This window comes from Spermophilus citellus (assembly GCF_964194105.1).
Source record: "Spermophilus citellus genome assembly, chromosome: 6".
NCBI classification, from domain to species: Eukaryota; Metazoa; Chordata; class Mammalia; order Rodentia; family Sciuridae; genus Spermophilus; species Spermophilus citellus.
The window spans coordinates 110,805,886-110,826,507 of NC_138187.1; the positions used below are offsets into that span (position 1 = coordinate 110,805,886).

General features: G+C 34.7%; 1 protein-coding gene across 14 annotated transcripts in view; it reads left to right on the forward strand.

Annotated features, from left to right (window-relative positions):
• CDC42BPA (CDC42 binding protein kinase alpha) overlaps nucleotides 1-20,622 on the forward strand; it is a 327,214-nt gene that overhangs the window by 231,420 nt on the left and 75,172 nt on the right. For all 14 annotated transcript variants that reach the window (XR_014022435.1, XM_081297456.1, XM_081297457.1 and 11 more), the window contains 4 exons: nucleotides 464-588; nucleotides 15,488-15,593; nucleotides 15,969-16,117; nucleotides 18,624-18,715. Coding sequence is in view for 13 of the 14 variants with exons in the window: in XM_081297456.1 (XP_081153582.1) it covers nucleotides 464-588; nucleotides 15,488-15,593; nucleotides 15,969-16,117; nucleotides 18,624-18,715 (472 nt within the window). In the remaining variant the exon portion in view is untranslated. The remainder of the gene's footprint in view (nucleotides 1-463; nucleotides 589-15,487; nucleotides 15,594-15,968; nucleotides 16,118-18,623; nucleotides 18,716-20,622) is intronic.

The window sequence follows — 20,622 nt, forward strand, 5'->3', positions numbered from 1 at the left end:
CTGTTATTTCTTTTAGAATAATACAAGAAAAAGGGGAATAGAATAGGGGCATAAATGAAACAAGATTGATGGTGGGCTCATGGGCATTCACTTGTATTGTCCCATTTTGAATGTGCTTGAAATTCTTTATGACTTGATTTAAAAAAAAAAAAAAAGATGACAAAGACATTTGCAAATGAGAGACACAAAGAAACAAAGAGATATGATGTTAACATTCTTCTGACAAATGTGAATGTTCACAGAAGCAGAACTGATTTAGTGTAGGGTATAAGGACAAGCAAAGGAAGCATGAGAATTCAGAGTACTTGTTATTAGCAAATTCAGTGACCAGAAGATGTGTAATAATTAAAAGACAAGAATTTTTGAGTGGAAGATTGTGAATTATCAGATGTAATAATAGGTATCTGAGCACCTTGAAGTCTTGGTCCTAAAAGTTATGCATACTTTAAAAACTGCCTTTCAGCTTACTACTTTGTATGAGAATTTAAGTATGCGCAACCAACAGTTAGAAGAAGAGGTGAAAGATATAGCAGACAAGAAAGAATCAGTTGCACATTGGGAAGCCCAAATCACGGAAATAATTCAGTGGTGAGTTCTCTTTTTAATGTGTGTTTTCAATATGTTTTGTGTTTCTGCTGTTTTCTGTTGTTTCTCGGTTCCCCAACTCCAGCAAATGCTCCATACCAACTTTACATGGCTTTATTGAAATCTGATATATATTTTTTAAGAATAGAAAGTGTTAACCCCTCTAAAGACAGAGTTGGCCCTTAGAATCTTATCCACAAGCTCTATAGCACAGGCTTCTAAGATCAAAACAGCTATATACAAATTATTTAAGAAATAGCCTGAGAAAAATTTAGAAACTGGTGGTTCTGTGCTCATTAGTATAACATATTAATTCATACATGGCATTTTTAAAACTTTTTATGGTTACAGTTTAATCAACAGTTCCCTAATATCTCAGGACTCTTTTTTAAATTATTATTAAGTTATAGTAACCTTTGTATTAATTCATTAAATGATCATTATTATGCTTGTCAAAATTTTCATATTTTATATATATGGATAAAGTGGAATCCAACGAGGACTTTATTTCCTAATAAAAATAGGTGCCCTAATTTTTTAACCGTTATTGGAATATGATAGATGTTTGCTTTCTGTCAAAACAAATAGTTTCTTTATGTATCTATAAAACAATTACTTGGAAATTTTAATTTCCTTTGCTTTTACTTTGGTTCAAGCATTTTTCCATTTTCCTTACTTTTTCAGATTAGTAGCCTTCTTAAATAAAATCAAAAGTGAATGAACACTTTTTAAATTTTTATTTTTAATAAAGTATTTTTTGAATAATTTTGCTCAATGAGTATTTGGTTTTGCTTAATTATAGAACTCTTCAGCTAACAATTATCATTTAGGCATGAAGCTAAAAATTCATGTATATTTTCATTTAGTTATCACAACAATTCCGTATGATAGGTATTATTATCATCCCTATTTTGTAGGTAGATAACAAAGTTAGAGGGCATTAGTGACGTGTCCAAACTTGCACAACTGGTAAGAGCAGAGCCAGGATTTGAAACCAGGTCTAACTCAAAATCTAGGTTACTAATTAGTCTGTGATACATGTCCTCTCTCCCAAGTTCTTTAGAACTGTATGTTGAAAGACAGGAGAATTAATCAGGCAGAACTTTTCTATCCTTGTATTTGAATACACAACCCGGGTAATTCCACATGGTGTACAACCACAAATATAGGATCCTAATTAGAATAAGTTATATTCCATGTATATATGTCAAAATACATTCTACTGTCATGTATAACTAAAAAGAATAAAAATAAGTAATTTTTTTGAAAAAGAACTCTTATATATCTTCTTCTGTCTTTCTGTTGTATCCAATGTCGTAATATTTGTTTTATCCTTTTAATTGGTACATTTTAATTGTAAACAGTAGTGAGATTCATTTTACCTTATTCATACATGCACTTAACTTGATCAATCTCATTCCCAAGTACTTTCCCTATCCCCCTCCCCCTTTCTCACCCTGATCTGTTTGCTCTACTTATCTCCCTTCTGTGGTTATTGTTGTTGTTAACCATTTGTTTAATTGTTGTATTATAGTGTATATATATATAAGTGGTATATTCACACATGGACATAGCATAATTTTGTAGATTTCATTTCCCAGTTCTTCCCCTTGCTCTCCCTCTCAGTCCCCTTCCTCTATTCTATTGATCTCTGTGTTAGGCAGCTTTTTGTTGTCGTGATCAAAATGCCTGACAAGAACAACTTGGAGGAGGATAAATATATTTTGGCTCACAGTTTCAGAAGTTCAGTTGCTAGTCAGCCAATTCCATCAGTGTGGGCCTGAGATAAGGCAGAAGAGCATGGTGGAAGAAAACTGCTCAGCCCGTGGCAGCCAGGAAGGGGGGGTGGGGGGGAGAGAGAGAGAGAGGGAGGGAGGGAGGGAGAGAGAGAGAGAGAATGAATGAATGAGAATGAATGAATGAGAATGAATATGAACAAGGAGGGAGCCAGGGACAAAATATAATCCATAAGGACATGCTCCCAGTGACCTACTTCCTCCAGCCATCTACTTACTCCAGCCATGCCCTTCCTGCCTACAGGTTACCTCTAGTAATACATTCAAATTGTTAATCCATCAAATGTATTCATCCACTGATCATGCTATAAGTTCTCTATAATATAATAATTTCATCTCTGAACATTCCTGCATTGCTTAACACTTGAGCTTAGAGGAGAAAACCTCATATCCAAACCAAACAGTCTCCCTTGTATATTTTCATGAGATTCAACCCCACATACATACACATTTAATTCCCTTTTTTTCCCTGTTTAGCTTCCTCATATGAAAGAAAACATTTGACCTTTGGCTTATTTTACTTACCATGATGTTCTCCAATTCTATCCATTTACCTACAGATAATATAATTTCATTCATCTTTATGAATGAGTAAAACTCCATTGTGTATATATACCACATTTTCTTTATCCATTTGTCTATTGACAGGGACCTAGGTTGTTCCATAACTTAGCTGTTGTAAATTACAGTCCTATAAACATTGGTATGCATGAATCACTCTAGTATGCTGAGTTTAGACTTTTTGGATTAATACCAAGGAGTGAGATAGTTTGAATACATGGTGATACTATATTTGAGGAATCTCCATATTGTTTTTCAAAGCAGTCTACTACTTTTCAGTCCTACCAACAGTGTATAAGTGTACATTTTTCCACACATTCTCACCAGCAATTATTATTTGTATTCTCAGTGTTTTAGTGTAGTTTTATGTTAGTCAGCTTTTTGTCATTGTAACCAAAATACCGGAGAACAACAACCTGGAGGAAAAGTTTATTTGGGATATATAGTTTGCGAGTTTCAGTCCATGGCTGGCTAATTCTATTGTTGTGGCTCTGAAATGAAGCAGAACATCATGGCAGAAAGTCCTGGTGGAGGAGAGCTGCTCAGCCTGTAGCAAACGGCAAACAGAGAGCAAAGAGCCAGGAACAAAATACAGTTCCCAGTACACCTGCAGTGATCTACTTTTTCCAGCCATGCCCCACCTACCTATAAATAGGTGACGGCTTGCAGAATCTAATCATTTCACTAACATGAACTCTTTTGGGGGACACCTCATATCCAAACCATAGCAATTTTGATTTGCTATGTTTTTCTTTTAAAGTTTGTTTGTTATTTGCATTTCTTCTTTTTTTTTTAATTGGTTGTTCACAACATTACAAAGCTCTTGACATATCATATTTCATACATTAGATTGAAGTGGGTTATGAACTCCCAATTTTACCCCAAATGCAGATTGCAGAATCACGTCGGTTACACATCTACAATTTTACATAATGCCCTATTAGTAATTGTTGTATTCTGCTACCTTTCCTATCCCCTACTATTCCCCCCTCCCCTTCCCTCACATCTTCTCTCTCTACCCCATCTACTGTAATTCATTTCTCTCCTTGTTTACCCTTATTGCTATACAAAATTACATATAAGAGGTTGTGAGGGGAATGGGAAAATAAACAAGGAGAGGAATGCATCTCTTCTTTTGAGAAATTTCTTTTTAGATCATTTGCCCATTTGTTGATTGGGTTATTATTTTTTTTATGTGTGTGTTATGCTTTTTGAGTTCTTTTGTATTCTGGATGTTAATCTCCTGTCAGAAGAGTAGTTGGCAACAAGATTTTCTCCCATTATATAGGCTCCCTCCTCACTTTTTTTCTTTTCTTTTTAAAAATTTGTTCTTTTTAGATATACATGACAGTAGAGTATATTTTGGCATATAAATTCATGGACTATAACTTAGTGTAATTAGGATCCTCCTCACACTCTTATTTCCTTTACTGTATACAAGCTTTTTAATTGAATGCTATCCACTTATTGATTTTTGGTTTTATTTCTTGAGCTTTTGGAGTCTTTTAAGGAAGTTGGTGCCTGTGTCAATATGGTAGAGTGCTGAACCTGTGTTTCTTCTAGCAGGTGTAGTATTCTGGTCTACTTCCTAGGTCTTTGATCCACTTTGAGTTGATTTTTGTGTAGGGTGAAAAACAGGGATCCAGGTTCATTTATCTACATCTGGATATCTAGTTTTCCCATTACTATTTGTTTAGAAAGGCTATCTTTCATCCAGTGTATATTTTTGGAAACTTTGTCAAGGATCAGATGCCTGTATATGTGTGCATTTGTCTCTGTATCTTCTATTCCATTGGTCTTCATATCTGTTTTTATACCACAACCATACTGTTTTTTCATTACTGTAGCTCTATAGTATAATTTGAGATAAGGTGTTCCCATGCCTCCAGCTTTGGTGTCATTGCTCAGGATTGCTTTGGCTATTCTGGGTCTTTTATTCTTCTCTGTGAAGTTTAGGGCTGTTTTTCTTTCTAGTTTTTTGAAAAATGTCATTTTTTTTTTGACAGGGATAACATTGAATCTGTAGATGATTTTCACTAATGTGACTCTTTGACAACATTAATTTGGCCTACCAAGAACATGGGCGTTCTTTTTATCTTCTAAGGTCTTCTTAAATTTCTTTCTTCAGTGTTGTATAATTTTCATTTTATAGGTTTTTCACCTCTGTAGATTTATCCCCATGTTTTTATTTATTCATTTTTTAGTTTATTGTGAATGGAATTATTTTCCTGATTTCTCTCTCAGCAGATTCATTATTTGAGTATATGGAAAGCTACTGATTTATGTATGTTGATCTTATATCCTACTACTTTGCTGAATTTGTGCATTCTAGAAGTCTTCTGGTAGTTTTTTAGATCTTCTATAAATAGGATCCTGTTATCAGCAAACAGGTAATTCGATTTCTTCTTTTTCCTATTTTTATCCCTTCAATTTCCTTCTCTTGCCTGTTAGCTTTGACTAGAATTTCAATAACTATATTGTATAGGAGTGTGTGAGAGTGAATATTCTTTTCTTATTTTTGATATTAGAGGAAATTCTTTTAGGTTTTCTTCAGTTAATATGTTGTTGTCTTTAGTTTTGTCATATAGCCTTTATGATATTAAGTTCCTTCTAAACCTAGTTTCTTCACTGTTTTTAGCGTGAATGGGTGCTGGATTTTGTCAAAGACTTTTTCTTGCATTTATTGAGATGATCATTTCAATTTTTCTCTTGATTCTCTTTATGTAATGAATTATATTTGTTTAATTGCATATGTTGAACCAACTTTGCAAATTTGGGATGAATCCAACACCTGATCAGTGAGCACAATCTTCTTAATATCTTTTTGAATGCTAATTGCTAATATTTTCTTAAGAATTTTTGCATCTGTGTTCATCAGCGATATTGGTCTATAGTTTTCTTTCCTTGATGTATCTTTATCTGGTCTTGTAATCAGGGCATACAGGCTTCATAGAATGAATTTGGGAGTGTTTCCTCACATTCTATGTCATGGAAAAAATTTAGAAGGATTGGCATTAGTTCTTTGAAGGTCTGGTAGAACTCAGCCAAGGATCCATCTGTTCCCAAGTTTTTCATGATTGGAAGGCTTTTTATTCCTGTTTCAATCTTGTTGCTTGATTTTGGTCTGTTTAGGTTTTCTATAGCCTGATTCAATTTGGGAAGGTCAGGGTGTCTAGAAATTTGTCAATATCTTTTAGATTTTCCATTTTATTGAAATATAAGTTTTCAAAATAGTTCCTAATGATTCCCTGGACTTCATAAATGTCTGTGGTGATAGCTTCTTGATTTGCATCTTTTTTCTCTTTCTTTTGTTTAGTTTGTCTAAGGGTTTATCAATCTTGCTTGTTTTTTCCAAAAATCTACTCCTTGTTGCATTGATTTTTTCCTATTTCTTTTTCTATTTCATTAATTTTGGATTTGATCTTAATTATTTTCTGTTGGATTCTGGTTTTAGAATTAGTTCCTTCTTTTCTAGGTCCTTGAGATGTAGCATTGGATTGTTTATTTGGGATCTTTCTGAGTGTTTTTTTTTTTCTTTTCTTTTTTTTTTTTAATGTAGGTATGTAATACTATAAACTTTCCTTTTGAAACTGCCTTCATAGTGTTCCAGAGGTTTTAGTACATTGTGTCACTATTCTCATTTGATTCTAGGAATGTTTTTATTTCTTTTCTCATTTCTTCTTTGATCTATTTCTCATTCAAAAGAGTATTGTTCAATCTCCATGTGTTTGTGTTTTCTATAATTTGTCTTGCTGTTGATTTTTAATTTTATTTCTTTATGATCTCATGAGCTGCAAGAGTTTATATTGAATTTTTGTGTTTACTAAGACTTGCTTTGTGACAGTACAATATGGTTTGTTTTTGAAAGGGTTCCATGAGCTGCTGTGAGAAGAAAGTGTATTCAGCTGTTGTTGGATGAATTATTCTATAGATATATGTTAAGTCTGTTTGAATTATTATTTAGATTACAAGTATCTGGATGACCTATCTATTGGTGAGAGTGGTGTGTTGAAATGGCCTAGTATTATTGTATTGGGGGTCTATCTGGAACTTAATATCTTAAGAAGTATTGACCATCATCATATCTTATCATTGAATTATTTCCTTTACCAGTATATAGTGATCTTCCTTGTCTTTTCTGATTGATTTTTTGCTTGAAATATGCTTTATTGGTTATGACAGTAGCTACTCTTTCTTTTTTTCAGACAACATGGGCATGGATTATCTTTTTCCATCCTTTTACTTTCAGCCTGTGGGTGTCTTTACCTATAAATGAGTCTCTTCCAGGGGCTAGGGCTGTAGCTCCGTCTTAGAGCACTTCCCTAGAACTTAGGAGGTACTGAGTTTGATTCTCAGCACCATGTAAAAATAAATAAATAAAGGCACTGTGTCCATCTACAGCTAAAAATATGAAAACAAAACAAAAACGAGTCTATTCCACAAAGCCTGTAATTGATTCTTATTTTTAAATTCACTCTGCCACTTGATGTATTTTAATTATAAAGTTGAGGCCATTTCCTGCCATTTTGGTTTGTTTCACATATTTAATTTATTCTTAATTTTCAATTTTGTTTAATTGTTACTCTAGTGAACTTTATGCATTCAGGACTTCTGGAGTTTGTTTTGAGTTGTGTGTACAATGTTTCTTGAAGTATTTTCTGTATAGCTGGTTTAGTATTCATGAATTCTTTCAGTTTATCCTTACCTCAGAAAGATTTTGTTTCAGCTTTAATTCTGAAGGATAGCTTTCCTGGAATAGCAATCTTGGTTGGCAGTTGTTTTCTTTCAAAGCTTGGATTATCTTTCTAAGCCTTCTGGTAATTTAGAGTTTGGATTGAGTTTACCACTAAATGTGACCTGACATATTTCTCTGTGGCTTTTAATATCTGTACTTATTCTGCATATTAGGCATTTTGATTATGATGCGTCTTGGAAAGGTTCTTTTTCAGTCTTGTCTATTTGGGGTTTAATTTGCATCCTGTCTGCAGATGTCCATATCATTCCTAATGTTTGAAAATTTTTATGCTGTTATTTCACTGAAAAAATTCTCAGTGCCTTTAGGCTGTATCTCTATGCCCTCTTTAATCCCAATGACTTTCTTTTTTGGTACCAGGGATGGAAACCAGGGACATTTAACTACTAAGCCATATCCCCAGCTTTTTTTTTTTTTAATATTTTTTAGTTGTAGTTGGGCACAATACCTTTATTTTATTTATTTATTTTTTATGTGGTGCTGAGGATTGAGCCCAGCACCTTGCATGTGCTAGGCAAGCGCTCTACCTCTCAGCCACAACCCCAGTCCCCCCAGTCTTTTTTTACATTCTAAGACGAGGTCTCACAAAGTTGCTGAGGGCCTTGCTAAAATGCTGAGACTGGCTTTGAACTTGTAATCTTTCTGCCTCAGCTTCCTGAGTTGCTAAGGATTACAGGTGTACACCACCATGCCCAGCCCAATGACTCTTAAGTGTGGTGTTATTTTTGTCTAAGTTCTTGGTATGTTTTGATCATGGTCTTTATTTTTCAATACTGCTTTTGAGTGTTTAAGTTTATATGCCTTGTTTTCAAGGACTGAAGTTCTGTTTTCTACATAATCTAAACTTTGGTGATAATTTCATCTGAATGTTTATTTGATTTTTGATAATTTTTAATTATCAAAATTAATTTTTGATTTTTTATAATTTCAGCAAAATAGAGGCAAAAATTATCCTCCAAGTAATGTATTGGAGTGAATGAGGGTTAAGTATTAGAGGGATTAGACTAAGTAGCTTAATGATTGGAGGGAGAAAAAAACAGGAAATTTTGGATTGGGGCAGCTAGAACAAGGAATCCTTTTGGATTATAGAAGGTCTGTCATGAAATTGAAACTAAAAGGCGTAGTAGGGACGATAACCATCTGTATAGCAATGATTACTGTGGAATTAAAAATATATTTTAATTACTTAGGCAATGAAGAGATGAGAGAACTCCCTCTAAAACTGTTTTTAAAAACTAAGTAGATGAGTATAAGTGCACTTAACCAGATGGCCTGAAAGCAAGAGGCAAGAGATAGTGTCTGGGGAAAGAGATATTTTAAAAATCTGGCCACTTAAATAATATAGTTTTTTTTTCATTGTTACTGTACCAGTGTCTTTCTTTGTATTCTAAATAGTTAGTTGTAACACGGGCTTTTTAAAATATCGCCAGCTTTAATTTGTGTGTAACTGATTTGTGAACCTCTTCCCATCTGTTGACAGGTCATGGCATGTGATAGACCTTTGGAAAGAAGTTACTTAAGAACATCATTAAATCTCTATTGCTTATTTATTTAAAAATTTTTTATTTGTTTTAATTAGTTACACGTGACAGTACAATGACCTTGACATATCATACATTTGAATTAGATGGGATATAATTTCTCATTTTTCTGAGTGTACAGATTGCAGAATCACATTGGACATGCAGTCACGTATATACACACAGTAATAATAATAATGTCTATTTTATTCTACTGTCCTTCCTTTCCCCCCATTCCCTCCCCTCCCCTCCCATCATTTCTCTCTACCCAATCTAAGGTGACACTATTCTTTTTTTCCTCACATCTTCATACATGTATTTTGTACAATGATGAGGGTCTCCTTCCACTTTCCATGCAATTCCCCTTCTCCCTCCCATTCCCTCCCACCTCTCTTCCCTATTTAGTGGTAATCTTCTTCTCATGCTCTTCCTCCTTACTCTATTTTGAGTCACCCCCCTTATATCAGAGAAGACATTCGGCATTTGTTTTTTAGGGATTGGCTAACTTCACTTAGCATAATCTGCTCTAATGCCATCCATTTCTCTGCAAATGCCATGATCTTGTTATTGTTTAGTGCTGAGTAATATTCTATTGTGTATAAATGCCACATTTTTTAATCCATTCATCCATTGAAGGTCATCTAGGTTGGCTCCACAGTCTAGCTATTGTGAATTGTGTTACTATAAACATTGACGTGGCTGTGTCCCTGTAGTATGCTGTTTTTAGGTCCTTTGGGTATAGACCAAGAAGGGGTATAGCTGGGTCAAATGGTGGTTCCATCCCAGCTTTCCAAGGAATCTTCATACTGCTTTCCAAATTGGCTGCACCAATTTGCAGTCCCACCAGCAATGTATGAGTGTACCTTTTTCTCCCCGAATCCTCGCCAGCACTCGTTGTTGTTTGACTTCATAATGGCTGCCATTCTTACTGGAGTGAGATGGTATCTTAGAGTAGTTTTAATTTGCATTTCTCTGATTGCTAGAGATGGTAAGCATTTTTTCGTGTATTTGTTGATTGATTGTATATCTTCTTCTGCTTAGAATTGCTTTAGCTATTGTGGGTCTCTTATTTTTCCAGATGAATTTCATAATTGCTTTTTCTCTTTCTGTGAGGAATGCCATTGTGATTCTGATTGGAATCTCATTGAATCTGTAAAGTGCTTTTGGTAATATGGCCATTTTAATAAAATTAATTCTACCTATCCATAAGCAAGGTATATCTTTCTGTCTTCTAAGGTCTTATTCTATTTCTCTCTTTAGGGTTCTATAGTTTTCATTGTATAGATCTTTCACCTCTATTGTTGATTCCCAAGTATTTTTTTTTTGAGGATATTGTGAATGGGTAGTTTTTCTCATTTCCATTTCAGAGGATTTGTCACTGATATACAGGAATGCCTTTGATTTATGGGTGTTGATTTTATGTACTGCCACTTTGCTGAATTCATTTACTAGTTCTAGAAGTTTCTTGGTAGAGCCTTTTGGGTCTTCTAGGTATAGAATCATATCATCAGCAAATAGTACTAGTTTAAGTTCTTCTTTTCCTATAGTTATTCCTTTAATTTCTTTCATCTGTCTAATTGCTATGGCCAGTGCTTCAAGAACTATGTTGAATAGAAGTGGTGAGAGAGGGCATCCTTGTCTTGTTCCAGATTTTAGAGGGAATGCCTGCAATTTTTCTGGATGAGGATTAGTGTAGATAGCTTTTACAGTGTTGGGGTAAGTTCCTGTTATCCCTAGCTTTTCTAGTGTTTTGAACATAAAGGCGTGCTGTGTTTTGTCAAATGCTTTTTCTGGATCAAGATGGTCATATGGTTCTTATCTTTAAGTATATTGATGTGATGAATTACATTTATTGATTTTCCTGTGTTGAACCAACTTGCATCCCAGGGATGAATCCCACTTGATCATGGTGCACGATCTTCTTGATATGTTTTTGTATCCAATTTGCCAGTTTTATTGAGGATTTTTGCATCTAAATTCATTAGATATTGGTCTGAAGTTTTCTTTCTTTGTCTTTGTCTGGTTTTGGAATGAAGATGATATTGGCCTCGTAGAATGAATTTGGAAGTACTCCCTCTTTTTCTATTTCCTGACATAGATTGAAGAGTATTGGTATTAGTTCTTCTTTAAAGGTCTTGTAAAACTCTGCTGTTTCTGTCCGGTCCTGGGCTTTTCTTGGTTGGTAGTCTTTTGTTGGCTTCTTCTATTTCCTCACTTGATATTGGTCTGTTTAAGTTGTGTGTATCTTCCTGATTCAATCTGGGCAGATCATATGACTTAAGGAATTTATCAAAGCCTTTACTATCTTCTATTTTATTGGAGTATAAGGTTTCAAAATCATTTCTAATTAACTTCTGTATTTCTGTAGTGTCTGTTGTGATATTGCCTTTTTCATCCCATATGCTAGTAATTTGGGTTCTCTCTCTTCTTTTCTTCATTAGCATGGCTAAGGGTCTGTCAGTCTTATTTTTTCAAAGAACCAACTTTTAGTTTTGTCAGTTTTTTCAGTTTCTTTTATTTCAATTTCATTGATTTCAGCTCTGATTTTAATTATTTCTTGCCTTCTATTGCATTTGCTGCTGATTTGTTCTTCTTTTTCTAGGGCTTTGAGATGTAGTGTGAGATCATTTATTTGTTGGCTTTTTCTTCTTTTAAGGAATGAACTTCATGGAATGAATTTTCCTCTTAGTACTGCTTTCATGGTGTCCCAGAGATTTCGATATGTTGTGTCTTTGTTTTCATTTATCTCTAAGAATTTTTTTAATTTCCTCATTGATGTCTCCTGTAACCCATTGTTCATTTAGTAGTATATTGTTCATTTTTCATGTGATGTAGGAATTTTTCTTCCTTATTTTATCATTGATTTCCAATTTCATTCCATTATGATCGGATAAAATGCATGGTAATATCTCTACTCCTTTGTATTTGCTAAGAGTTGCCCTATGGCATAATATATCATCTATTTTTGAAAAGGATCCATGTGCTGCTGAGACCAATGTGTATCCATTTGATGTTGGTTGATATATTCTATATATGTCAATTAAGTCTAAGCTATTAATTGTGTTATTGAGTTGTATAGTTTCTTTATTCAACTTTTGTTTGGAAGACCTGTCCAGTGGTGAGAAAGATATGTTAAAATCACCCTTGAGTACTGTGTTGTGATCTATTTGTCTCTTGAACTTGAGAAGAGTTTGTTTGATGAACACAGCTGCACATATATATTTGAGGCATATATATTAATGATTGTTATGTCTTGTTGGTGAATGGTTCCCTTTAGCAGTATGTAGTGTCCTTCTTTATACCTTTTGATTAACTTTGGCCTGAAGTCTATTTTATTTGATATGAGTATGGACACCCCGGCTTGCTTCCGAGGTCCATGTGAGTGGTGTGATTTTTCCTAACCTTTCATCTTCAGTCTGTTTATGTCTTTTCCTATCAGATGAGTCTCCTGTAGGCAGCATATTGTTGGATCTTTTTTTTAATCCAGTCTACTAGCCTGTCTTTTGATTGGTGAGTTTAAGCCATTAACATTTAGGGTTACTGTTGAGATATGGTTTGTACTTCCAGCCATGTTTGTTTTGTTATTTAACTTGATTTGTTTTTCCTCTTTGATTAGTTTTACTGTACTACCTCCTACTGTCGATTTTCGTTGTTATTTTTCTTTTCCTCTTCATGTAATGTTTTGCCAAGGATGATTTGAAGCTCCAGTTTTCTTGCTGAAAATTATTTTAACTTTTGTTTATCGTGGAAGGTTTTTATTTCATTATCAAACCTGAAGCTTAATTTTGCTGGATACAAGATTCTTGGTTGGAACCATTATCTTTCAGCGTTTGAAATACATTGTTCCAGTATCTTCTAGCTTTCAGAATCTGTGTTGAAAAATCAGCTGTTAACCTAATTGGTTTACCTCTCTAAATGTCATCTGCTTCCTTTCTCTTGTGGCTTTTAAAATTCTCTCCTTGTTCTGTATGTTGGGTATTTTCATTATAATGTGTCTTGATGTGGATCTCTTGTAGTTTTGTACATTTGGTGTCCTGTAGGCTTCTAGGATTTGGATTTCCATTTCATTCTTCATGTCTGGAAAGTTTTCTAAAATTATTTCATTGAACAGATTGCTTATTCCTTTGGTTTGGACCTCTATATCTTCCTCTAATCCAATAACTCTTAAATTTGGTCTCTTTATGTTATCCCAAATTTCTTGGATGTTCTGCTTGTGGTTTCTTATCAGCCTTTCTGAGCAGTCTAGACTCTTTTTGAGATGATATACTTTGTCTTCGTTGTCTGATGTTCTGACTTCTAATTGTTCTACTCTGCTGGTGATACTCTCATTTAAGTTTTTAATTTGGTTTACAATTTCCTTCATTTCCAGGATTTGTGTTTGATTTTTTTGTATAACCTCTATCTCCCTGTAGAGTTGATCTTTTGCTTCTTGGATTTGTTTATCTAATTCATTGTCAAAGTGATCTTTTACTGTCTAAGGTCTTCCTTGAGACTCAAGATCATTTGAGGCATGTATATCTTGAAATCTTTATCTGACATTCTTTCTGTTGTAGTTTTAACTCCTCTATTATTGAGTTGTCCTGCATTGTTTGTGGTCCTTTTTTCCCTTGTTTTTTTCATGTTGCTCATGTTTCTTTCCAGCTCTGTGTGACTGTTGTGTTCTTATTTTTCTCCTATAGATTTTTATTGCTATTGTATAGTTCTGAGAGCTCTCCTTTGTGATGGGAGATAATGTCTAGAGATGTTGGATTCAATTGTAATTTAAAATAAATTCATTAGCTTCATAAAAGGCTTATAGATTCTGGTGGCGTACAGAGAACTGATGGTCGGGTGTAGAACTTTAGTGGGAAAGATGTGAGGGTATGGGGGTTAATACATCTTAGCTACTTTGGAGAACTCTAATGAAGTTATTAACAGGAGAATAGACAGGAGGTAATTTAGGGTAGCTAAGTATGTGGGAGGACAATAAGAAGCATAGAAACATTCACCTATTTGCATTTAGTAAATTACACGTAGTAGAAATAGTAACGGTTGGGAGAGGAATCGAAGGAGAATGAAAAGTCAAAAGAAAAGAAGAAGAAAAAGGGGGGAAGAGATAAGAAGAAGAAATGAAAAAAGAGGAAAAGAGAGAAGAAAAAGATAAAAAGGAAAAAGGAAAGAAGGAAACAGAAAAAAAAAAATGCACTCTTAGAATTCTGTTTTCTTCTCTTCCAGTAGGTGTCGTTGTGCATTCCAGGTTGAGTCTCTGCCCTCAGGTGGAGGAAGCGATCCTTGTGAGGTGGCTCTCCCTCCCCTGCTGGGTGCCTCTCCAGTCCCGGTCTCATTGGGTTGTTCCAGGTCTATCCCCCTCACTTCTCCTGCCCTCTAGGCCCCAGTGACTGGAACTCTTCTCCATAGTCCTGGGTTCACTCTGGGCTTGGGGCGCTCTGCGCTCCTGATCAGCTGAGAACTACCTCTGAGTTGGGTAGTCACCAAGTCATCACAGCTGTGGAGAGGGGAAGTTGGAAACCGGAAACCTCTTCTGTCTTATTCCCTCTGATAGCCATGCTCACGGAAAGCTGGCGAGAAATGTTTTGGGTTATCACAGCTGTGGGAGGGGGAGTTGGAGATCAGGCACCTTTTCAATTTCACTCAGCTCTGCTATTCATGGCCACCGAGAGCTGGCGAGAAAGGTTTTGAGTTATCACCGCTGGGGTGCTGGAAATCACACACCTGTTACAACCACCCAAAGCTGATGAGGTAGATTTTCCAAGATGGCGACTGCCCATTTCGGCATCAGGGTGTCCAGTGAGGAGGAGGAAGGGAACTGGGCTATTTCTCCAATAAGTCCAGACTTCAGTCCTCCTCCGATGCCCTGCGGAGTTGCGGGTCACAGTCTGGCAAGCTCTAGCTCCAAAGGATCTGTAAATCTGTGTCCCTATGCTGCCAGAACTCCGCAGGGCTCAACTCCACCCGTCTGCTGCGCTGCTGGCCGGTTTCCTTGCCTGGAGGGACTCAGATTTTCTCGCATTCTGGGCTGCGCTTGAAACCAACCACTGTTTAAAATCCTGTCACAGGCTCCATGAAGCTTAAATTCGTGGAAGGGCGCCCCTATGAGGGAGAGTGTCTGACCATTCACTCGGAGTCACACCAGTAACAAGTTCTCCTCTACTCCGCCATTTTGGAAGTCTTCTATTGCTTTTTTATGAAACTTGAAAATAGCGTATATGTCACTGAAGTTTTTCTGTTTTACTTTTGTGCTTTATCTCTGTCTTCATGTGTGTGTATTTTAGGGTCAGTGATGAAAAGGATGCACGAGGCTATCTTCAGGCCTTAGCTTCTAAAATGACTGAAGAATTGGAAGCATTAAGAAGTGCCAGCTTGGGTACACGAGCAACTGTAAGCTCTTCCATTTTGCATAGAAGCTTATCATATTAGATTACAAGGCTCAGTTCTCCTAGGCGTTAGCCTGCTGTAAGTTTTCAAGAGAAATCAGTTAGTTTAAGTCTTTACCAGTTTAGGAAAACAACACATAAATGCTTAACAGTGGTCCATATGAATAGTCATTATTGGAAATAACTGTTAGGAAATATTCATTTGTATGTGAATATTGACTGTTACTTCTGAGTTTAATGAAAAACATATTTTTGTAAATAATATTTCTATTCTAAGTGAAAATGGTTGGTGCTTATAAGTAGCTTTCGAATTCACTTGGATTATTAAGTTTAAATGTTTAAAATAGGGAGCTAAAAACACACTCTTTTTACTTTATAGGATATGCCCTGGAAAATGCGTCGTTTTGCAAAACTGGATATGTCAGCTAGACTGGAATTGCAGTCAGCTCTGGATGCAGAAATAAGAGCCAAACAGGCCATCCAAGAAGAGCTGAATAAAGTTAAAGCAGCTAACATCATAACAGAATGGTAAGATTGAAAAAATCTAGTCCAAGTAGAATCATTTCTTAGGTTTTTAACAATTGTTTAGAGAAATATTACATGTTTGCTTATCTGCCTAGTGCTTAAAAAAAAAGATTTGAAAAAGGATCAGATGCTTTCAAGCTCTGTAAGTAGTGATAAGGGTTTTTTTAAATGTATTTTTTAGTTGTTGATAGGCTTTCATTTTATTTATTTACATGTGGTGCTGAGAATCAAATCCAGTGCCTTACTCATGCCAGACAAGTGTGCTACCGCTAAGCCACAGCCCCAGCCCCAGTAAGATTTCTATACAGCCTCATTTTCCTCTCGCTTGTCCATAAAGTAGAATTAATAATATTTCATTGTTTATTTTCCCCTTATTTGTAAAGTTTAGTTAACTCTCATACTTTATTAATCTAAATTTTTCTCATGTTCAAGAATATCATATTTGTTCTGGACACACCAACTCAAACCTATTATCCCAGTGACTTGAGCAGTTGAGGCAGGAAGATCATAAGCTCGAGGCCCATCTCAGCAACTTAGTAAGACACTGTCTAAAGTTTAAAAAATAATAAAAAGGGCTGGAAATAAAGCTCAGTGGTAGAGCACTCCTAGGTTCAGTTCCAGTATTGGGGAGTGGGAGGAGAAGGAATATCATATTTTCCAGTTGTAGTGGCACAAACTTGTAATCCCAGATACTTGGGAGACTGAAGCAAGAGGATCAAGTTCAAGGCTGGCCTGGGCAACTGAGTGAGACCCTGTCTCAACGTAAAATTTTTAAAAAGACTGGCGGTATAGCTTAGTGGTAGAGCACTTGTCTGTCATGTTCAAGGATCTTGGATTAATCCCTAATACCACAAAGAAAAAAAATGTGTGAAATTGCAACATATGGTCAGAACAAAATAGAATTATTTGAAAATTGTGATCTCTACCCTTGGTCTTTTACATGTAAAGATTCTATTGACGGTAAATTTCATAAGGGCAGAATATCTTTTGATTATACTTATTTTTCATGTTTCTATATTTCCTAAAAAATAGAATCTCCTAGTCTTAGAGGCTGTTAGCTAATGAACACATTCCCTCTATTGTCACAACAGTAGAGAAAATCATACTCTAAATATATAAATGATAAAATGAAAAATTATAATTGGATTGGATATAAATATGATTCCAAAATCAGTTAGGGGCTGAGAATGTGGTTTAGTGGTACAGCACTCACCTAGCATGCACGAAGCCCTGGGTTTGATTCTCAGTATTACAAAAAATACAACAAAAAAATTATAAGCTTGGACTGTGGTTGTGGCTCAGTGATAGAGCACTTGCCTAATATGTGTGTGGCACCGGTTTCAATTCTCAGCACTGCATATAAATAAATGCATAAAATAAAGATCCATCAACATTTTTAAAATTTTCTTTTTAATTAAAAAAAAAAAAGTGTAAGCTGGACATGGTGGCACATGCCTGTAGTACCAGCAGCTTCAGTAGCTGAGGCAGGAGGATCACAAGTTCAAAGCCAATCTCAACAATTTAGCAAGTCAATAAGCAACTTAGTGACCCTCTGTCTGAAATTAAACAAACAAACAAACAAACAAACAGATTAGTATTTTAAAAAAAAGTCAGTATAGGTGATACAGAGGAAGAAAACAAAGTTCACATTTCAAATGAAACTATAAACACAAAGATCCTTTTGGTGCTCAGAATACTAAAAGTTCCAAAAGCAAGAGAAAAAATACAGGGCTATAAATTCATTTTTTGATAGTGTGATCACAGCCTTAGACTTTAAACTGCACCCATTAATATTTTGAATCAAATCAAAGGCCAGATATATGGCACCCCTGTTGAATTATGAACTTTTTGTTATAAATGACACACATGAATTATGTTTTACTTACATGTGTTTATGTGGCGTTAAAAAGAAGAGAAGTTTTTCTGGAGAATATGAATGAAACACAGCATAAAGACCTACTGAGTGTCATTCTCTGTTGTAATTTGGAATAAATATAATATTCCTGTGCCCAGGACATAGAGCTTACACTTAAAATATCCATAAAACAGGTATATAAACCAAATTGATAATTATAAACTTACAAATATGTTCTACTTTTATGGTTGTTTATGAATAAAATATAACAACTCTAAAATCAACTGATTTTATAACATTTTTAAAGTTAGTAATGTAGCTCAGGGCCAGGAAACTTTTTCTATAAAGGACCAGGTAGTAAATATTTTAGGTTTCAAGGACTATATAGCCTCCCTCACAGCTACTCAACTGTGCTATTATAGTGTAAGGACAACTATAGTCAGTACTGAAATGAATGATTCTGATTGTGTTCTAATAAAACTTAATTTATATAATAGCAGGTGACAGGCTGTATTCGTCCTGCCTAGAGTGGTTTGCAGTACCATGATTTAGCATGACTGACATTTAAACTAATTTAGTGAGCTACATACAAGATGCCTCCCTTTTCAGCAATAAAAAATTAATGACATGTTTTCTTTGTTTTTCTTATTTAAGTAAACTAAAAGATTCAGAGAAGAAGAACTTGGAACTCCTATCAGAAATCGAACAACTGATAAAGGACACTGAAGAGCTTAGATCTGAAAAGGGTATGGGAATGTGTGTTTGCATCAATCAGGACTTACTGTTTTGTCATGAATATATCGTATTACAGAAGAGTCAGCTTATTGTGTAGGTGGGAAAATTGTTCACATGTGCACTCAGGAACATGTGCATGTGTATATGATGCACACACACACACACACACACATTTGGTAGACTGGTTTTGAGTCATTTTGTTTTATTTATTAGACATTGTTTTAAGAGGTTATAGTAACAGAAGAAATCACTTTCCCATAAATTTACCAGTTCAAAAATGTTATCTATTTAACATTTTTGTCACTGAAAAATTATACTGTATAATACTCTGAAATGTTACCATCTAAATTAATCAGTCCAGTAGTGGCAGTGTGTGTTCAGAACATGGTAAGGAGACTTCAACAAGTATTTATTTGTGCCTAGAAGGTCCAAAATCTTGAGAGGGATTCACTTTCAGGAGAGTTGAGAATACAATGTATGAAAGAACTAATGAGCAATCTACTTTTTATTAATTGGGCAATATAATAATGAAGAATTATTTTGACATTTCAGTGCCGCCTTCTAGTTTGATGCTTAATGTTGCTGGCCCTATGGGATTTCCCAAATTTATTACCATTTTCTTGAAAACATTACTTTTGTATTTTTTCTGTTAATGTGGAAGCTAATGTGCTTTATTACATGCATTTCTTAAGCTTTCTTTCCATAATATACATATTAAGAGTGTGAAGGTTTAGTAAAAATAAATTCAGAATGTTATTTTTCTAAATAATGGGATATTTTACATTCAATTTTCCAAAATTCATTTTCCTAATAAAGGCTATCACTGAATACTTCACTAATTAATGGGGTTTATATTAAGCCCATGGGCTTCTTTCTCTGTCATTCCCCAGTGCCATTACATACTTAGAGATAAAGCTGGTTGGGTCTTTGAATCCAATCTAAAGTTGTGGAATACAGAGAGCAGTCACATAGAGGAGCTCACATGACAAAGCTATTTAAAGAAGTTGATGTTCAATAATTTTTTGTTGGTGGAATTCCTTACTGAAAAAGAGAAAGAAGGAGCCTCCAAAAAGTGAATGGGAACTCAAATTAGGTACATGAGCTATCATGCTAAAATGAGAACCAGGCTGCGTTTTAATTAATGAAGAGTAGACATTCCTCTGTCATGTATTTAAAAATTAAAACCAATTTAAAAAATTAATGAAGAGTAAAAAGAAGAAAAATTTTTTAGTGAAGAGATAAAAATGAATACATAAGACCTGGTTCACTTGTGGCCCTAAAGCCAACTTAATAGGAAAAAAAACAGTGCAGAGTATCATTTACATCAGATGACATTGACTATATCATTTTAAAATTAGTCCTAAACTTGAAAAAGAAAAGTCTTAAATTTATCACATTGTTTTGAAGAGATGTTAACTAAAGCTTTATTGTTTGGATTTTGATTACTGCAAAAATAAAGTTTCATTGTTATAATGTATTATAGCTGCTTAAATATTATAAGGTGACATTTATGAAATGAAGACAAAGACTTTTTAAAAAAATGCCTTGTTTACACCTATATCCCCAGAATCTAGGGCAGTGGTACGTAATAGTCTCAACAAATATTTATTGACTGAACAAATTTCTGAACATATTGACCCATCTGGTAATTATGGTATATAATTAGAAAATAATATGGGAAAACACATAAAATGTCATTTCTTAAAGATATAGAAGTCAAAATTGTGTGATTGCTTGTTTTCTTGTTTTATCCTTCCTAGTATTTATCATCATTTTTATGTTTTAAGAAGTATTTTAGAGGGCTGGGGATGTGCCTTTAGTAGTAGCATTTGCCTGGCATGCTCAAGGCCATGGATCCCCAGCACCCAGAGAAAAAAGAAGAATAAAAAAAATTATTTTGAAAATTATGTGTTTAAAG